At 38.9% G+C, this 21,129-nt stretch overlaps 1 protein-coding gene across 1 annotated transcript in view; it reads left to right on the top strand.

The window, feature by feature from the left end:
• LOC150082015 (uncharacterized) overlaps positions 1–21,129 on the top strand; it is a 128,128-nt gene that overhangs the window by 94,225 nt on the left and 12,774 nt on the right. The window contains exon 2 of the mRNA XM_090380397.1: positions 10,916–11,155. Coding sequence (XP_090236523.1) covers positions 10,966–11,155 — 190 coding nt within the window. The 5' untranslated portion in view covers positions 10,916–10,965. The remainder of the gene's footprint in view (positions 1–10,915; positions 11,156–21,129) is intronic.

Raw genomic sequence — 21,129 nt, 5'->3', positions numbered from 1 at the left:
TCTTTATCTTTATCCTGTGGTGCCCAGTGTAGTCCACAAGGAGTAGAAGTCTTCAGTTAAATGGCAGCAGTAAAGTTATCCAAAAACAGTTCTAGATGTAAATCTCTTAATCTGGAGTGATATCAGAAGTCACTAGTTGATGATGGTATTACTATACAGAGGAGGGATTGAGTGTTAATAAAGGATAAGCCTGAAAAATTCAACATCGGTTGAGACCTTCTTGGCGTGTTCTTGAAAAACCAGCATTTTTTTTTCATTGGGTTATCAGGACGACAGACGAGACAACAGTTTGCATTAAGGGTGAAAGTCTTCCTACGATTAAAAGCAGCATTGCAGAAGGTTTGAAGGGCTTGGAAATTATTCATAGATATGAGTAGCTTCTCACATCCAGGAGACAAGTTTGGAACTGTTGCCTTAAAAACCAGTCTTAGGTCCTCGTAAATGGAGCATTCAAAAAGTACGTGAGAAGAGCTTTCCGGTAGCCCACATCGACTGTATCAGAAAGTCTAAATTGGTAAGAAGCGAACCATGTTCAGTTGGAATGTAGGAGTAAACCGTGAGGGTGAAAAACCATTTTCTCATGGATAATGGAAGTAGATTGATTAATTACATTTAGTAGCGATTTTTTTATTAATGGATCCTCTTTCTGTAGAATTCCATCTATTCTGCCAAATGTTGACTAATACATTCCAGCATCTGGTTCGTTCAGTTTTTGGATCAGCCTGAGGAATAACAGTGATTCCCTGAAATTCCGTAGAAGTGCCATGAGGATGATATCTAACTCATGAACTAGTCTTCTACTCTCTAGACTTTAAAAGTATTGAGCAGGGGCACTGCTACCCAAACTCGGCCTCCTGTGATTCCCTTCCCCGAGAAATTGCAGAATCTCGTAACCAGCATGATTGGTTGCAATGCCAGTGGTGTCAGGAAGGTACGCTCCATAATAGAATTCATCTTTCATGAGTTTCTACTGATCACGCAATATTTTTCTCCACTTCATGCAGATGTGGAGTTTAACTAACGTTTAGGTGCCACCCTACACAAGACACAATACATACTTCCAAATAATGTTATTGAAGTTCTGTGTTTTTTCATACACGCCATTTCTTTGCCTGTTCTTTTCGTTCAATAACTGCAAATTACTGTAATGTAATGCTTGAGGAACATCTTCTCTATTGCAAAATGAAGTTGATCTGGGGATGTCCATTAATTGTATGGAGCATTTTAGATGATGTGATCAACGTGATTTGCTTTATTGCTCTTATCAGGGATCAAGAATACATCAAGATTGACTATTGCCATAATCCCATTACCTATAATTTCGATCCTCCTCACTGTCTTACTCTCCTCGCTCTATATGGTGACATCCGTTCCGTTATTCAAGCATTGCAGAATTTTGCAGAAGACACGAAATATTTTAAAGAATAATAATCGTAAATGGCGCTGTAGGAGATTAATGGAAACTCTTTTCCAGAAAGATCTTTCAGTTAAAATATATCTCGCAGTATATTTGGAAAGATTTCTGAATACGAAACTTGAAAGAGAAGACGGTTGATCCCAAGCTGCCTTCGTACCAGGGATGAACCATCGAAGTCAAAATGCATCGCTAAAATCTGCACGCGTGAAAGACGGATTGCCAGGAATCGAAGGACTGGATACAGAACACAAGAAACGCTGTGTGGTGTGCTGAAACCATAGTAACCTAAACACTACGGCAACTCACGTTGAGGTACATCGGAAGTGCGAAGACAGAGCAAGCAGCAGCTGGTGATTTGACATGCCGCGCTGTCTCTAACATCTCCTGGGTCTCCATGCAAATTATAAAAGAGAATGCATTTCCTCGTGCCGTTTGAATTCATTTCTATCCTGCCGATGTACGCCATGCGCCAATGACGAGGGTCACATGAGTAAGAATCAATTCATCTTTCGGTGGAAGTTTCTTATTACTGGTTGCTGTCGCTGCAAGGGTTGGGAAGAGGGGGTTTCCAGCATTACTGACAGGGTGATGTATCGTCAAATTACAGAAAGTTGGTAGTCAGGTCATTACCTGTCCTGCTGGTAATGAACTGCTTTATCTTTTTCTACTGGGTTAAAATAGAACTCTTCTTTTTTCTCGAGTAATGCAGAATTGAGTTCGAGTAATAATTTACGAGAAGCATGCTCTGTGAAGCGTCCTTCTAGCAGTTTCGATCCAAACAGGCTGTTTACATGGGTACCACTTACCTCGTGGATATTTGAAATTGTCGCAGTATGGCCAGCGATGCGTAATTAAAAGAACTTGCACGTAAACAAGAAAAGAACTTTTATTTTAGATCCAGATCCTATTAATGAAGTTGACAGCTTTTATAATCGTCAGATCTTTCTTTACCATTCTTCAATACGCACGGCCTTTTGGAGCCACCCAAGAACATTGTTCATTGTCTTAACCACTTGTTGAAATTCCCGATAATCGCCGCTAATAAATGTATTTCTTTTTTCCATGGCGATTTTCAGGCTTTTTGTTTTTATTATCTTGTTGAACTATAGTAGGAATTATTAAGTTTAGAATTGTTGTAATGATCAGAAAACCTTTGCTAATGGAGCTTTAAGATTCCATGTAGATTGATCTGTTTGCATTTTACAAGTATATCCTAACCGCTCTACTTACCACAAGAACGCGTCAAAGAATTCCAACAATCTTTATGAAGTGAAGTATGCTCTGGGATGTTCAGCGCGTATTCCACTTTATACCACGCAGAGTAATAAAACTTTATTTTACGATATTGTCAACTGGAACTCTCTGATGGTAGAAATTTGAACGGCCTTCCTTAAGAAGGAATTCCTATTCCACTCGTAATTATCCTAAAAATGTCCGATGAATGATCTAAAATGGGACCATTGTGGCTAGCAATGACTTCCAGACATCCATTGTTTACGGATAACCATCCAAGACATCGTAATCCTTTTAATAATGTGCGCGCGCAATAAATTCAAAGAAGTAATGAATTCCGTTGACACCTTAATCCTTTTAATACGTAACAATAGATTGGTCGCTGCTATAATAATAATCTCACATAAACACTCACAGACAGATTAATGAAGTTCGGGAACGATCAATCAAAATTAACGAGAAGTCTGGAGGGTTCATAGCTTCGTAATTAGCTCACTACGGTCGTCGGGCATTGTTAAATCACCCAGTAACACCCCCTGAATTTGCATAACCACCGCTTGGCATAAGTGTAAACACGTCTTGTACACCGACGGAACAAAATTGAGTTTACGTTTGTTTGGTGAGCACGAGCGTCGTGCATTTCTAAGGACATTTGCTTCTCCATCAGCCACATTAGGGTTGATTTGTCTGGTAACCTACTTTAACGTCAGACGTAATCGAAATGCGTTCTACTCGCTTTCTTTGATAAATTGAACATTCTGGCCTTGTCTTTTGTGTTAATGATACACCAAAGTATCTTGTAAGGAGTCCACCGATAAAGGGCATCTTTCTGCCAATGAACATTAGCTTTTACTTTGCTTGGTTTTTGGGAAAGTGAGTTTCATTCGTCTGATTCAAACCAGCTAATTAATCATTTAATAAAGCGAATGGATATCGGTTGTGGACACAGTTTTTCATCTTGCTTTCATTAAATCCCTGATGGCTTTGAGTTTTCTTTCTTTACATTAATTTGTCGCCTTCAAATAGAGCGATACACACACTCTCTCTCCGCATAATATACAAGTATCTGTGGAATGGAAGGACCATTAAATTCCTCTAGTCATTGGGGAGATTTGAACCCAGACTTTCCCGAATTAAGTGGCGAAATCGATATCGTCAAGAAGACAACCTATTTTTCATTTTCATCTGATATTCCTCCATCTATGATTTTGATCTTTCAAGTCCCTAAAAGCACTCGCGTTGTAGCACTCGCGTAATAAATCGTAGCCAAGCTATTGATTCAAATTGCCATCGAGAACTTTCAAGAGTATCTTAGGAGTAAAAATTCTTAATACTCCTCGACTTTCCCGAGAATGTGCTAGTCTGGTATGACACCCAGTGTGCCTTTTGGAGTAAACGTACAGGGATGGAAAATGACAAGTAACATATTGTGGTCCCGCCCTATCAGAGGCACAAGGACTTTGAAAGCAAGACCGATTTCTTTTTTTGTATGGTGAGGACAAGAAAAAGGAAAGTAAGAGATGAAGTAGTATAGGATTTTGACATCCGTACGACTGTCATTTTTAATGGACTTTCCTCTACTCTCTAAGCCTCGCGATTTAGTGCGTGTCCTCCATTTTTCCGCTTCCTGCCAAGACCTCGACGAGAGAGCAAAGCGACTGTCAAACAGCGAGCCATAGAGAAGACAACTTATGTAGAAATGACCTCCAGAAAGAAAAATACTAGCAAAGCGTGCGAGCTCTTTTATGAAACTCAATACACGCGTTTATTGAATTCAGAATTCGCATTTGTTTTTGAACAAATAGTAAGCGTTCTAGAAATAAGTCAATATTTTCGCACCCAAGAACTTAACTGAATTTTTTTTATTCGCTATCCACAGATTTTATTGTTAATCTTTTAAGTTGGGTTATTGTTTAAAGCCAATAACGCGTGGACAAAGAGTAAGAGAGTAGGAAGATGTGCGGTTCCTTAACCAGAGCCATCTGAAATCAATTATCACTTATCAGCTTTCAAGAACTCACTGACTGCATAACATGAAGCACGTGAAATGAACGCTGTAAATTCTTAATATATTGCTCAATAAATTTGGTGAAACCACTCTGGAAACTTCTGACTTGTGCACCCAAATGTCTTCATTAAATCGCCCCTAAACCTCAATAATATAGTTCGTAAAGCAGCCTAGTTTTCTGATCTTCAAAGTCTTTTTCCTCAGGGTACTAGATACTGAAGGGACTGAAAAAAGTGACAAGCCACCTTTCACCAGCTCAGATTCTCTCCCATACGTCCCTTCACAGCAGCATCTCAATCCCAGAAACGTTCGAATCACGTCCAAAATGATCACCACCAAACAGACCCAACCGAGCTCTTACTCTTGATCCACAGCCCTTACGACAGCATAGACGTTGCCGGTCAAGAAGAACCAACGTCTTCACTTTAAATGCCCTTGGATGTAGCCACAAAACGTTTCCAGCTGACACAGAAATTCGTTAGCAAACTTTCCGTCAATCTCCAACTATTCTCGTATAAACACCATAAGAAATAAACCGTGACCCTCATAAGCTTCTTCCATATCAACTAGATGTCCTGCTCATTGTCCCTTCAGTTTCTTTTCAAATCATCTTTCCCCACATCCGGATGCAACAACCAAAATTCTCTACTATTGAAGTTATTTCCGTTTCTACAGGTTATTGTGACTGTTTCACTATAGAAGAAACAATTTTGCCCATTCTAAGTGTCTTGCCCACTAATTTTAATGGTGTGGAACCCAGGAGGAATATTTCAAATAGTTTAGTGTGGCTGGGCCAAAAATTCTTCGATAAAAGGATAACAATTCTTTCCGTGTTTTTAAGTCTTACTGTAACTCACAGGAATCCATTACGCATGTCAGAACTAGCACAATAAACTTCCACCTTTATCGGTGCATCCATGTATCACGATAATAAATTGCTGCCGAGGGATACTTTCAAGCCCATATGATGGCCCTCTCATTTCTAATCCATTACGCTAACGAAGCCTTTGATTTAGCGCTTTTAAATAAACAGTCGTCTGCTTAGAGCTGTGGAGGCATGCGTAGAACTGCAGCTTTTAGACAGTGTGATAAAGCGCTCTTGGTGGTCATAATTAATGCATACGAGATTTCGGACGCAGTTACAGATCAAAATGTGTTGAAGTATGATGGAGAATCGCATCCTGAAATACGTACCTCTGTAGAGCATCGATTCATCTCTGTTCTGAGAAACAGTTTCAATTGTATTGCTTGGAATTAAAGAAAACCGTATTATGATTTAAAATATGTAGTTAAGAACTATGTATGCGTTTCAAGAGTAACAATGGTAGTCACGTTTCAGCAGACTCGTTCTCAACAATAGTTTCAAGAGGGTAACAATGGTAGTCGCGTTTCAGCAGACTAGTTCTCAACAATAGTTTCAAGGGTAACAATGGTAGTCGCGTTTCAGCAGACTCATTCTCAACAATAGTTTCAAGGGGGTAACAATGGTAGTCGCGTTTCAGCAGACTCGTTCTCAACAATAGTTTGTATTGTTTTGAATCGCGTGACTTTTAAACCATATCTGCTTGAAAGTGCTGGATTTCTCGAAAGCCTTGCAGAAGTAATTTTAGTACACTTAAAATTCGCAAAAAAAAAATTAGTAAAAGCCGAAAAAATGACAATTATTCTTGTGGGGCATTAAAATAATTTATTTTGAGCAGTTTCAAACGTTTCGTGTGTGTGTGTGTGTGTACAGCTGAATTTTAAATGTCACAGAGAATAATAAGCTGAAACCGGATCAAATTTCCCTGTACTGTACAGTTTAATCATAAGCTATTAGCCATGACTGACGTCACTGGTATGTGACGTCACTCACGCAGTGACTGAAGAATCGAGGCGAGCAAATGGAAATCAGGCGACCCGTGCATTGTGTCAAACACACTGTGAGAGCTTTATATGTTTATTTCCCCCTTTGGTTCCCCCAGAAATAAATTCTTAATGTATTCCTGCGTATAAAAACATAGTGACAGGGTCTCCACCAGACACTCTGTGATTGCCGCGCGGGTTAGAATGGAGGCGATGCAAAATTCATGAATGGTAATTCTGAATTCACTTCATGCGGAAAACTGTTTCATTTCTTCTATAGGAAAGATTTAAATTATTATTCCGCATCGTTGTTTCGCGAAATTTCTCCTCTGATCTGGGGAATTTATTTTGCATAATTTATTCGCCGCATAACACGCTCGTATTCGCCGTATATTTTGATGTTATTTGATTACGGACACCCCCGAGGAGTAGTTATTTACGAGAGAGAAATTTTTAACCCGGAACAGCGGCGCGAATTTCTGTGTATGTGTTTTTGCGAGTAATTGGGACTGAAGACATCTTTTAGTTGCAATTGATTTTCATCTTTCGAATATGAGTGCGTTATTACATTTGATCGTTAGCGCGGTTAACTATTCGTCCGGCGCTTTCATAGAAGAACTGTTAGTGACATTCATTTATCTTTTGAAAATCTGACCAGCTCATTAATCACTTTCTCTTAAATTGCAACGGATTTTCTGTGTACTTGTGATGCGAGTGCCACATGTACGTTTAAAAAATTCGTGGCCATTCTAACGATCGTGAAACATTCGTACATGTACATTGGTGTGCAAAACTTAAGGAACAACAATATTTCTAACGTTTACAATCACAAAATCAAACGAAACAGCCTATGGCGATTTGCATAACTGCGGTCGTTCAGTAGAAATGCAAAAATTTGAATCGTGATGAGAGGGCTCACATAAACAGATAAAAGCAGCAGTTCAACAGTTATGTGCAAATCACCGAATGGTGAGCTCGATTGTTACAGACGTTAGATTGGTTTCATACAGTGCTACAGACAAAGAAATGGCTAGTGGACAACATCTGGATGACTTTACTCGGGGTCGAATAATTGGGGAGCTCGAAGTGCGAGGAGTGTGGCTGCAGAGTTTGGAATCGCCCATAGCATCGTCTCATGTGCGTGGTCGGCCTTCAGAACGACAGGTACAGCTGTTCGAAGGACCAGTGTCGTCCACAAAAAACAACGCCCAATGATGACTGCTATATATTCCTACAGGCCAAGAGGGACCGACACCAAACAGCGGGATCCATTGCAAACCAGCTGCACAGGACGCAGGATATCGAGGTTTACTGTGGCCAAGCAACTCCACAAAGGTGTACTGTTTGCCCGACGGCCAGTACGCTGTGTCCCTTTAACACCTGCCCATCGAAGATACCGCTTGCAGTGGTGCATCGAACACAAGGACTGGAGAGCAGCGCAATGGGGGTCAGTATTCTTTACTGATGAGTGCTGATTCAGTCGCAGAAGCGATTCTGGACGTTAGCGATTCTGGCGAGAGGTTGGCACACACACACGGTATCACCACGCAAAAATCACTGGTCGAGGTCTTCTCGTCTGGAGAGGCGTTATCTTGGATGGACGTACACAACTCCAGATACTGAAAGGCGGTACTGTAATCGATGCACGCTACTGTACTGAGGTAATCCTTCCCCACATGCTTCTGTTCCGAGGTTCCATTTGCCCCGAGTTCGTGTGAGGACATTGTTCGTATGGATTGGCCTTCCCGTTCTCCCGATCTAAATCCCATCGAAAACATATGGGAAGCTCTGTGGAGACGCCTAGCGGCACGTCCACACCCACCAGAAAATGTTCACCAGCTGAAGATGGCGCTAACAGAGGAATGGACGATGTTACCGCAAGAACTTATCAACAACATTGTTATAAGTATGAACAGGCGGTGTAAAGCCTGCATTGGCATTAGGGGTGACCATATTTCCTACTGAGGACCACTTCTTCCCTTTGTTCCATATTTGGCAGTGATGCATCCGTATCGTGGCAGCCAGTGCTATGTTGCCATTTTTGAATAAAGTCCCTCTGTACCGTTTTGTGTCGGTGTTGTTTCCTTCATTTCTGAACCTCACGAGGTTCCTTTGGTATGCTTTTCCCATGTCCAGGCCACTCCTATGAGAAGCTACAGGTCGAAACTTGACTGGTCCTTAAAGTTTTGCACACAAGCAATAGAAAGTAAACATTACCGTGTAATAAAATCGAGTAAATTTATTTAGTTAAAATAATAAAGAGTCCGTCTCAGGCGAGGGTCGCATGGTTTTTCTTACCAGAAATTCGGGTTTTTCAACCAGCAAACAGAAAATCGACCTAAGAATACACGCAATTTACATACAATATACATGGAGCAATATTGCCTTAGACGCCGATGCTCCTAAAACCTTACTATTACTACTCTCAGAAAATTCCCTCTTTTTTTTTTTTTTTTTTTTTTTATTAAATTTTAAAAATGGAGGAATTTAACGTCCGATCTACCATTAGAATCTTTTATTTTTGTTGACTTTGATTTACAGTTTAAATCATAATTTCATTTTAGATAATTTGCTTTCTTTGTTCTCTGCAGCAGAGAATTCGCAAGGCCTGAAAACAAATTTTTCTTTAGAATTCCATTTGAATTGCTGATCTGACTAACAGCGAGTGAACAGAGAAAGAGAACTGGATTTTAAAGAATCTTCCCCCCCCCCCCCCAACCGGTTAAAGATTATTCAAACGCGGAGGATTATTGAATTATTTTCTCGAAGCAATTCTCATTATTCGGGGCACCAGTCAGTTTTTTACTTCGATGGGAAATCACCATTCAATATTTCAAAAATCCAACAGCATTTTTTGACAATAAAATGAAAGCAAATATCTCCATAATTAAACAGTTAATTGGATTTGAGGTTTACTTTTCTAGCAACTTCGCAGTGACACGAATGCTCCTCTTTTTCCTGGAGAAAAAATTTTAATCGATTTGTAAAAATACACTAAGAAGAGTTCGGCTGGTTTGCAAACTCATAAAATGGTTATTTTTCCTGGTTCGTTTCTGTATTTTCTTTCCTCAATTACTCTACAAATTCAAGAATGTCCATTTTTCTAATGGCGCTGGTTACTTCAAGCACAAGCCAATACGCGCATTAAATTGTCATTTGAATTTGTGAATTCACATCTGAAGTTCCAAAAATTGCAATCGACCTTTGACTCCTTCGTGACTTGTTTTAACATTCATTTGAACTCCTTAACACCAATAATTTCGTCGTTGCCGCTGTCGTTCGTAGTCCAAAAATTCCCTTTTTGGTGAATAGATAAATGATGAACGAGCCCGACCGCCTCTCGAGACAGGGGGATCGCTCCAAGATGCTCGAAAATAAATTGCAGTTGCTATGGTGACAGGACGTGGATTCGCATCAACAGCAAAAAATATTCTGCCGCTACCCAGAAGTTGGTTTCAAAGGACCCTTCGTGTCTGCCCTCGTAAATGGTGTTTAAGAATGCTCCCCTCGTCGTAGCGTGCAATTTTAACTAAATTTATGGCCCTTAATGCCGATCCCGAAGTACAGACATCGCGATGAAAAACCTACATAATTTCTGACTTCGTGGTCCAAGCAGAGTGGAAGATTATTGACAGATGGTAGAACTACGATAGCAAATAAGTTTGTTTATAGTACCTTCTTGTGATTGCCTTAACGATCTACCCCGTTATAAAGAACTTCATATAAAAAAGACTTTGAAATTAGGATTCGTTCATTTGTCCAAATATCTTTTTGAAAATTAAAAAAGAAGAATGCGAAGAGATTATGATTGACGCTGGGTGTTGCAGACGGATTTGTAAGCTGTCATTTAATAGCAATTCATCCTCGCAGTTGAAATTGTCCACAGTTAGACTCTGGATGTCATCGGACGCTTCAACCTCACTTAAACCGTCCAGCGTGTGCCTAACACCTTAATGGTAGGTTAAACGAGTAGATAATGATAAATGATAAGAAGACTCGGGATTTTAGATTAATTCGAACGCTTAGAAGTCCATTAGTGTCTTGTAGCGCACGTGAAAGTTTCCGAGCAAAAAGACAATGTCGAGCCCATCTATCTTATTCTCATAAAGTAGTCAAGTCGTCTTCAGAATTTCCCTATGGCACGAGTGCTCTGGGGTACTCCGAGACAAGATTTATCGTGCAGACTACTTGGCTCTTGTCTTTTTCTCCTGGGGAGAAAAGAGACATTAACCGTAAGTGTGGGTGTTGGATAACTTGCAACGTATCACCTCTAAATACCTCCATCGACTGCCTCGGCAATTAACTTAGTCTTAACACATAATAGAACAATTACTGTCTGCATTCAGTTTTTTCCCCCTGTTTCACTTTTTTTCTGTTTATATATGTATTTATTTTGTTTATTTTTTACTTAGACATCGGCCATTAATTGGTCGTACTCTGTGAGCGCTAATGACCCCCCAGGATGCCTGAAAAAGACGCCGAAAGCGCACGAGAAGAACGCCTGGCACGTTCTCTGACTTTAGAACAAACCTACGTGCATGATGTGTATCATCAGGTAGCTGCTCAGTTCTGTGGCTCTCGGAAGCAGATCTGGCCTCGTGTCAAGCAGTTTCTTGTGGACCTTGAACCAGGGAGTTTGGTAGCCGATATTGGTGAGTATTGCCATATTTCATTATATATATTAATTTATCTTTGAGTATTTATTTAGCTGTTCTCCTGGATCTTTTTATATTTTAAAACGGTGCCACGCAAACTTCTTTGGCCAAGGACCCGTTATGATTTCTAGCTTTACCAGCGGACCCCAGATTAAACTCTCAACAATAATTCTCGGAATTAATGAGCTATTTTCTCTCCGCTTTCCTTGGGTCCACAGACCACAGTTTGCGTGCCACTCTGTACTAGAAGTGAGTGTTTGTGTGGATAATTTCTTATTTGAAATAATAGTGGCAGTTCAGTCATGAACTCGCAAGATAATTCTGTATTAAAGAAAGTGTGGCGTAATGTAAAATTTATTGCCACTTCAGTAAGAAAGTATCGTGGGTTGAGAGCATATTGTAAGGTCATTTGTTTAACCACAGTGCGGAGATGTTCTCAGACATTAGCTTTGAAATGCAAACTAAAAAATTGCCTCGTTTTTTTTTTAGATTTCATCCCGGTCCGTACGATTGCACTTTATTTTATAGAGAAGTCGAAATTTTCCTTTACCATATTATTTTATTCTGTTTTCTATTTTGTTGTTCCGTGTAGGGTTCACTTTCTGTGTTTTGAACCTGGATTCTTTTGTTTTTCAGGTAAATTTGAAAAATGGTAGACGTACGGTATTGAAAAGCGAACATTAATGAGCATTTGAGTTCATGAAAGAGTAAACTCTGGTAAGACATTAAAAAGGGGGAGAAAAAACAGAGGAGCTTTTTCAAACAAGGTTCAACCAAACCACCCGTCTCAAAATGCCAATCTGGATACTTGCTTCAATTCAACGGGTTTATCAACGATGAATCTCTGGAGAGATCTCTGAAGTCTCTTCGGAAAATGACAATCTTGAAATTTTCTTCAATTAAACCGGTTTACTAACGATGGACTACAGAAGTTGGATCTCTTGAGAGTTCTCTAAAGTCTCTCTGGAAATAACCCTCAGAATGGACGGGAAGCCTTTCAGCAGCGCAAACAGATGGTAGGCACATTGTGACAAATCAAAACTACAAGGAGGATGTGGAAGAACATTCCACACCAGTTCAGTCAGTGTAACTGTGTGCGGACAGCCGTTGTCTTGGAAGGGAAAGAAACAAAGACCCGACTGCTTCTTCCTTAGAGCTAGTTTCAGGATTTTTAATATCATAGTAGTAAGCAACATTAGTATTGGTGCCTTGTTCTGGGAAATAAACATGACTAATACCTTTTTCATCCGAAAACAAATACATGCAACTGTCACCTTGTTCGTCGAGGACACTCTTTCAGTGGAGATGAATTGCCTGCACTCTTTACTGGAACGTTTGCTTTCAGTATGAAAATTTTGAGCCCATCTCTCATCAGTAGTTACGATGCGATTCAAAACGTTATAACATTCCCTCTGAAATTGTGAATTCAGAACCGAAGAAATGTGAACTTGTATTGCCTTTGTTCTGTAACAGATGGTTGGATGCCTTAACACGTTTCAATGCTAGTTGTTTCTCTGTTACACCGAATGAGTTCTTCACCCATGCGTTTGTCGCAGCATTGATTGCAATTGCTGGTCTATCTTTATGCGCTCGCGACTCTCCTCGAATGGTCTTCGCTATTTTAAAACTGAAGACCACGACAGGCAAGATTCCCCGTACTATGCTCAAAACCTAACCTCAGAATTTCATGCCCTTTCACACTTTCCTTTGAATGAAGGAAAAAAATTAATAATGCGTTGTTCACTCAGCTAGAAACGTGTACAGGCTCCATCTTTTCGTATTGGCATTGGTAGCTATGACAACCAAACGATTATTATCAGAGCCCGCGTTATAACGAATAACATACACGCATTTTTAACGAAATGAAACTGATTTCTGAGGGGCAAAAGGCCAGATCAAAATTGAACATTTATTTAGAAAATGGTTGGTACATGATGTTTGTCGAAGTGACTTTATTCTTTACTAAACATTTAAAATAAGATTTCATCATTGGCAGTAGATTATTTGAAATCCATTTATAATTAAAGTTAAAATATTTGAGATCAGTGTTCCTTTTGTGGATACTTATGTTAATAAATGCTCTGACATTAGAATAATCATGCGCTGTGTGTCAAGTTAAACAAGGATCGAAATCTGTAACGACTGCAATTTTTTCACATTTCTGCGACAACTGAGTTTCTCTTTCGCAATAAAGTTTATTGGGCTTAGCAGTCTTTTTACAAATGCGTTGTAGAATAAATAAACGTTCAAATTCCCTCAGGACTTAACGCTAAAAGCATTGGTGACCAACTACTTAAAGTAAACGCTTTTAGGAAATGTTTAACACGTGTTTCTGTGGAGAGCGGGGCCCTTTAAAAGTCCTTTATATTGAGAACAAATAGTGAGAGAGCAAAATCTTTCAGCCATTCGCAGCTTGTTCCTGTCTCCATCCCCAAACAGTCAACCTTGTCCAATAGTTACAGGAAAAAGCGCACTGTCAGCATTTATCTACCGTACTGGCTTGTTTGGAAGTCACGACTTTTGCTATTATACTTGCATCAGAGCGTTTCCTGTGAAGCTCGTTCACTTCACAAAAAATAAAGGCTGAAAATTTACCAAGTCGGCTCAAACTGGTTTTTTCTTTTCCCCCGAAAGCGTGTTTGAAAGAGTGCGATTTTTAGCGGCACGGAAAGGTGAATTAATGTGAGAGGGCGTCGCTGCAGTAGCAATTTGTCTTTGTCAGTGGTGAGAGAAATTCGAAGGGGGTTGGCTAAGCCTTTAAGACGCGTGTTCAATTACGGAAAACTCTTAATGGCGCGAATTTTGGTGAGTTGATGACGACTGGCTCGGTGTGCTTTTGCATCGAGGTTAAATCCGTGATAAATAATTAAGGACATTGGTACCATGAATAGCGACCAAACTCGATTCCATCACGCCGTTTGAAGCAATTTATATTCCTCAGAGGCAACCGAAGATGCCACCAGTGGCATCTTCGGTTTCCTCCGAGGAAAATAAATTCAAAACGAAGATGCTTCTTCAATTGATCGCCTTCTAAGACTTGCCAAGAAAGTAGATGGTCCTTCGACATTATGTACAGCTCACCTTTCGCGTAATTTATCAATTTCACTTTCCTTCTAGAAGAATAGGGCTTCGCGTTAATAAATTGTTCGGCCATTATGAAAATAATGATTTCCACTTTGAACAGTCCCAGAGGCCTTTCAGGTGGAAAATCGGCCACGCTTATATTTTACTCTTAAAATTAAAAATGCACGTGCCATGGGGCAAACACAGTTGGTTGGCGCGCCTTTGTAAACGCTAAGCACGTTTTAGTTGTTCTGAACTTCCTGCTGGTTATCCTTACAAAGTTTGTCGTTAATTGATTCCTAGGAAGTTGACCGGTTCACCACAAAAAAGTGTGATAGGCAAGTGCAAATAAAATCCACGAAGACTTTCTTTAAGAGTAGTTTGCCGTTTTTTTATTAAGCAACGATAACAGCAGCGAGACTGGCAGCCACTGCATCGTACCAATCTCGTTGTAATGGTGGAAGAATCACTGCTGGAACCGATGCCCTCTGGTTTTGTTATTCGTGCCTGTTTACCTCAAATGTAATCAGAGCAAGGAGGGCTGTAAATGGCTCCATTACCAAGATTCCCGGTATGCCGAAGTCAAAAAGCAATTCAAAGTAGAAATTTAGCATCTGGGTAATCTCATCTTAACAATTCTAACCCTAGTTTTAAGATCTGTTAATGTCTGACTGTATCTCTTAGAACTTTATGTATATAGAAGGGTCTATCAAAAGACGTTCTTTCCCTTTTATCACCAAACCTTTATTATATTGAACAAAACACGATGTGTACAGGTGGTTGGACATAATGTATCTCCGTCCTAAATTTCAATGGCACACAGGCTAATTCTAAGAAATGACCATGATACAAAGTATTTTCTTCAAATGTTTAAGAACCTCGTCAGAAGAAAACAGTTCAATCTCTAGCCAAAACTGCTGTCCGTTGTTTTTTTTTTTTTATTTTTCCAACCCAAAAGGTGTGTAGAAGTGTCCTTTCTTCTTGTTCGTAAGTAATCCTAGAATAAATTCTTTGTGGCATCGTCACAGCGCACACGCTGCAGCATCCAGTGTCGAATCGTTCAGGCAGCGCAGTAAACCCAATTAAAGTCCTGCACTAACAGACTTAGTGCTAATCACGTGTTTCATGGTACGTAGAATCGGTCCGGTAATTCCTGCCTGCATTTCCCACGCTAATTAAGAACTTTTGTCTTTCCAGGCACGAGAGAGGCGAAGTGCTTCCATCGAATCTTTATTTCCTTCCTTTCCGTTTGGTGGTTCCCAATCCCCTTCTTTCACCCTGATCTCTAATTACTCGGTTACTAACAGTGACGGCAAGCCATTTTCTGCACGAGCTGCGCATAATCCTTCGTTAATGCCAATGTAAGTCTCATTCCGGTCAAAGGCTTTGCATTGTATCCAAGCTTCGTGTTGTTCGCTGGTTTCATTCATTGACATGGCGAGGGTATTTTTAGATGCACGACTATGTCGTATTTTCCATCGGTCGACACTTATAATATACGACTGTACGCACTCGATCTTTCACTCGGCACGATGGCGGCGCTGGTGTCAATTCCAAAAGGAGAGTCATTTTGCGTCAACAGATTCCAGTGACGTCATGCCACATACCGATTGTGTTAAATTGAACGCCGGACTAGCTTTGGATGCACGAGAAACGGCCATTTCGGTGACTTTTGGATTCATTAATATTAATCGCCGTAATCACTTCAGCAGCTATTTTTATTTCGTTGGAAAGAAACGTCTGACTTTCTTCTGACGTTATAACTCGTCTCGAAACTGGGCGAGACCTCATTAGTATCATTATTGGATAATTTAGAAGAACTGTAACTGACTGAGTTGAACACAGTAGCACGAGGAAGGGTTAGGATTACAGCACTGCCCACACAGCTGTATAATATATACGCGTATTTAGTTTTATTGCCGCATATGCTTGCCCTGTTTCGACCTTCTACCGCCATTAGCATTTTCCAGACACGCCATTGCATCGTTTTAACATTTGGTACAATTTAGTTAACAGATTTGTTATGATAGTGGTACGCGTGCTCGTATTTACGAGTAGTTATGCGCGTGCCTGAGATCATTTGATTCCGAGAAGTGCTGGGTCTTATTGAGAAATGTTTCATAATCTAGATCGGAGTTCTTCAGCAAATTTCGCAAACATTGTGATCCAAAAAGGTGCTCCAATGAGTCCGCGAGCTCTATTCAAAATTTATTATAAATATTTTAAAAATAAGAAAATTTACAGCTTAAAAATCAATGCACAGTACTTTATTTGTATTCAATTTATATGCTTTATTAATATTTAAGCTGCGAGTAGTATTTAATTAAGTCCATGGGTGCGTTTATATACAACAGACTAATAGAAACCAAATAAATGTGTCTGCCAGTTATTCAATTTATCGAAATGTCTCCAGTGCACGTAGCCTGGGGTGCCTTATTTTCCAGATATTCTTCGTAGTTTTCCTTTTCAGCTATCAGAAATAAATACAATTTCAAAAATTGTACCCAGCTCTTCCGGCTAATTATTACAGCATTAACCATATGCTTTAACGCTTCTGCATCCGAGGACATGTTACGCTTTAGTTTTATATAAAATTAATTTGCATAAAGATAATACAGATGCTGAGGGTTTTGGGGGGTTGTTTTTGTCTAAGGATGGAACGATTGATTAAAAAGAAACAAAACAAATCTTCGTAGTTTGCTTTCATTGATTGAGAACGCAAGAATTATGGCTGGATTGGGCGTGTTTTGTGCGAATAACTTAATCGAAATTTTTCTCCTTAATTCAGACTTCATTCTTATTTTATACCCCACCTTCCGGTTATAATATTTCTTTGAAATGCGCCGAAATTAATTAAATATGGAACTTATTTTTTTATCTTTGTCTCGTTCTACTTATTAAAGTAAAATATTTAAGATTTTAATTTGTGTATTTATCTCAACAAGCATTGTATTCTGTAGGATGCAAATACGTTCTTATTTTGGGACTGCGAAAGTTTCTGTTATTGCCAAGATTAGTTTTAACCGTTTGGTTTAAGTTTGAAAATTGATTATGGTGGTCTAGCAAGAGGTTCCCATTGCAAAATTACAACGGGCTTCTGTTGTTTTTCACGGTTAAAAAAAGAACTTTTAATCTACAATCTCGTTCATGAATATGATTACCAGAATTAAACAGGAAATAAACGCGACTTGTTTTTTAGATCGTTTCACTTAATTGCGTTATTCACTGAATAGGGCGTGCTTCAGTTCTGCAACCACATGTCGAAGCGAAAAAAGGAGGAAATGCAAATGAATTTTTACCTTCAAAAACAGAAAAGTTTGCGTTGTTCAAATTGTACAGTGGAGATATCCGTGCTCTTAATGTTCGCTGGTTAATGATTAATGGCAGTTATGGCTTCTGATTAAGGTTTTCTTTTAGATTTTTGTAAAAAAAACTTCGATGGAAACGTTACCTTTCGTTACACTAACCAGTTGTAGTTTTCGGAGTATTGAAACTCCTAACTTGAATGAAATATATTTATACTTTTGGCGTTTCTTCACTTACTCGTGATTCTTTTTCTTTCCTAGTCTTGTCACTGGAATTGATACTCCAAAAGAAAACATCTTGTAACTTTCCGCTATTTTTTTTTTCTGACCTGTGATCAATATAGATGGTTTCTTCGGTCTCTTTTGTGGTGTCTTCATGTGGGATGAAACTTTTAGATGACGTGTACGTGATTAAACTGACAAAAAGCGTCTCATGACGTCTTTTGGACAGAGTCTCTAGACAGAAACGATGCATGGCTGTTTATCCATAGATGCCTTCGGTCAAGAATGAGTTTTTCATTGGCATTTATACCTTCACAAATGGCCACAAGGATATAAGAAATGGGCTTCGAAACGACGTAGGTTGTGTGAGATAAGCCGCTTCTAGAGAGGGCCTTGTGAACACTAAGCTGCTATCTTTCCATAGTATTCCGGAACAATCTTAGTTAGACTTGGATCAGTTAGAAACTAAAATTAGCCGGAGATTAATTTATAGCAGTAAGAATTAAATAAAAAAACAACAACAAAAACCTTCTCAATCGATATTAGTTGTTATATGAGAAATTCTATACGTACATTTCATTGCAATTTTATAAAGTAGACGTGACTCTGCTTATGTCCCTCAATTGCAGTTATATTACTTGCAAATAATGTTTGCATGTTCTAATAGATGACAGTAATGTTGGGACGTCAACATGTTCAACCTTGTCTGTCTGCCTTCCACCTGTTTCAGTAACCGAAAGACAATTGTAGTGTAAGTACGTGTAACATTTTATCTTCGTATCTGTTGCATATTACGAAACTTGCATATTCTTTGTACTTTGATTGCAAGATTTGCAACAGGAATAAACTTGGACTTCACATATGTCCTGTATTACTTTCACCAAAAATCTGTGGATGTGGCTAACTGGGAAATTAAAAGTATGCCTTTTGCTGTTCCCATCGTGCCTCAAGAACCGCGTAAACCATATTGATTTGTTGCTGCGTGACACAATTATCAGGAGTGTCCAGAAAAAAGCAAAAAGCATCAAATATCATCTGCAATAAGGCCTGTTCCGTATAATAAAGACCTGCCTATACGAGATCTCCCAAAATTGTCGAATATAGGAAGCAAAGACGAATATAACGAGGATTCTCGTTATTGCAGACTTTGCTGGAATATCCACTTCAACAGATTTGGACTAACAACCAGAAAATTATAACGCACCACACTTAATTCGGCAATAGAAGTTGAATGATTCAGTTCGTGATTTAAAATTATCTCAGGAGGAAACAGAACTCCTTGATTCTAGCTACAATAGTGGAAGTCACCTGAAGCAGGAACTGAAATTACAGTACAGTATATTGAAAATGTCAAGTTTTCAAAATATTTCGTTATGGAAGGAGATGTGTGTTTCTGTAACGATATTAGTGGTCCTCTGAACGAACTGGGCATTAAACACAATCCTAGTGAATGACGCGTGTACGTACTGATGGCTTAAAATCAAATCAAATTTAAAAGCAGTTTTCTGCACAATGGAAATGCATTCCCATCAATTCCTCTGCTTCATGCTGTTGACTTGAAAAGAACAAATGAAAGTATGTCCAAGATCCCGAATGCAATAGAGTACCATGACATTTCTTGGAATTTCTGTGCTAATCTTAAAGAAATTGGATTATTCACTGGTTTCCAGGCAAGTATTCACAAAATGCTGTTGTTTTCTATGTTTGTGGAACAGTTGAGCAACAGAAAAACAGCATTTTTGCAGCAGCAAAAAAGAGGGAGGAATTTTAGAAGAGAGAAGGGATATAAAATGTTCCACTGGTTGAACCAAAAAAGGTTGTTCTTCCACCTTTGCATATAGCTTCGATTAATGACTAATTTTGTTAAGGCTCTGGATAAAGATTGAAGTGGATCCTTCCACATAAGAAATATTCCCAGATTTAACAGATGTAAAACTGAAGGAAGGAATTTTCACTGGGTCTCAAAGATGATGTATTTGAAAAAAAAAGCTACAGGAATCTGAGTTAGCAACTTGGTGATTGTTTAAAATAGTTGCTCACGGATTTTGTGGAAAATGGAAGGAAGGTAATTATGAATCTCTGGTGTCAACTTTACTGCAGTGTTATGATGGGCTGGTGAATAGCTTTGAAAATCGGGATTTTTTTTTTTTTTTTCATTTCCATCTCAGTTTTTGCCTGAATTTGGGAGATACGTTGATGAGCAAGGGGTGCGTTTTCATCAAGCCATTTCCACGTGGAAAAGCTGTACCAAGGTCACTGTAGCTGGGATACTTCCACGATGGAAGATTACTCAAGGTTTCATAAGAGGGAAAGCAAAATGGATTATAAGAAGAACTGAGTGCAAACATTTCTAAGGAAACAGAATGTATGTAGTGCAGTATGTTTGATTAAAATATCTTAAAATAAGGCTCATTTTAAGATAGCATGTATATTATTGTATATTTGAAAAATATCGTTCATTAAGTTACTGAAAATTAAATATCTTTCAATGGATACGTAATAGACATATTTTGGTATTTTTGGAATCAGCGGCTCAATTTTCTTTTGAAACTGCAAATTTTTCAACAGAGATAAGAATTTTTTTTTTTGTTGGCCAGTGGGATCACGTGATTCGCCGATCTTTCGAGTATAATCCATAGTTTATAAAATCTAAGTTTCCTTGAATAACTAAAAACAATGGTCAACCTTGAGGTAAAAAAATGCATGTTTGACTTGAATGATTCTCTTCATTCAATTGGACTCAAGCTAAATAAAAGCTCACTTCTTCGAAGAAACTTGTTGAGAATGATGTCCGTGTCTTCATCGATATGGCGCAAATCTTCGGGGTAAACATTTCTTGGTGTACCTTAGGATAAGAACCTCACCTTTCAATATCACTTCAGTGACTGAGAAATATAAATTTTGTGCTATACACTGGAGTCTTAAGCAAGAACTAACAGGTATCACAAACCAGAAGCTACTTGTCCAGTATCTCTTAATGTGCGTTAACCCAATCATCCTTTATGCGTCACTGGAAATCTGCGCCTCCCACATGTCAAAAGCGTGTATATACCTTGCAGTTTGAATAACGCCCACGATATTGAAATAAATTCAAAAATTTTAGATATTTAAATTTTATTCCCAAACAACGAACCAGGAATACTGTAATTCTCTTCAAATCGATCCCGAAAGATAGAAAAAAATTATTTCTGATATTAAATATAGGTCCGCGAAGCTGCAAAAAGTATATACATTTCTCCAAATCTGGGCAACCGGATTTAAGGGCAATTGCAGCTTGTCCTATGAACAATGACTGCCATTTAAACCTTGAATTCGTTGATGGACTCCTGCTTGCTTTCCCTAATCATTGTCTCCAAAGTGTCCTCTTAGAAATGAACGGTT

The sequence above is a fragment of the Mastigoproctus giganteus genome, chromosome 8 (assembly GCF_048544385.1).
Source record: "Mastigoproctus giganteus isolate SK-2022 chromosome 8, ASM4854438v1, whole genome shotgun sequence".
Classification (NCBI taxonomy): Eukaryota; Metazoa; Arthropoda; class Arachnida; order Uropygi; family Thelyphonidae; genus Mastigoproctus; species Mastigoproctus giganteus.
This window is presented reverse-complemented; position numbering and strand designations above follow the sequence as displayed.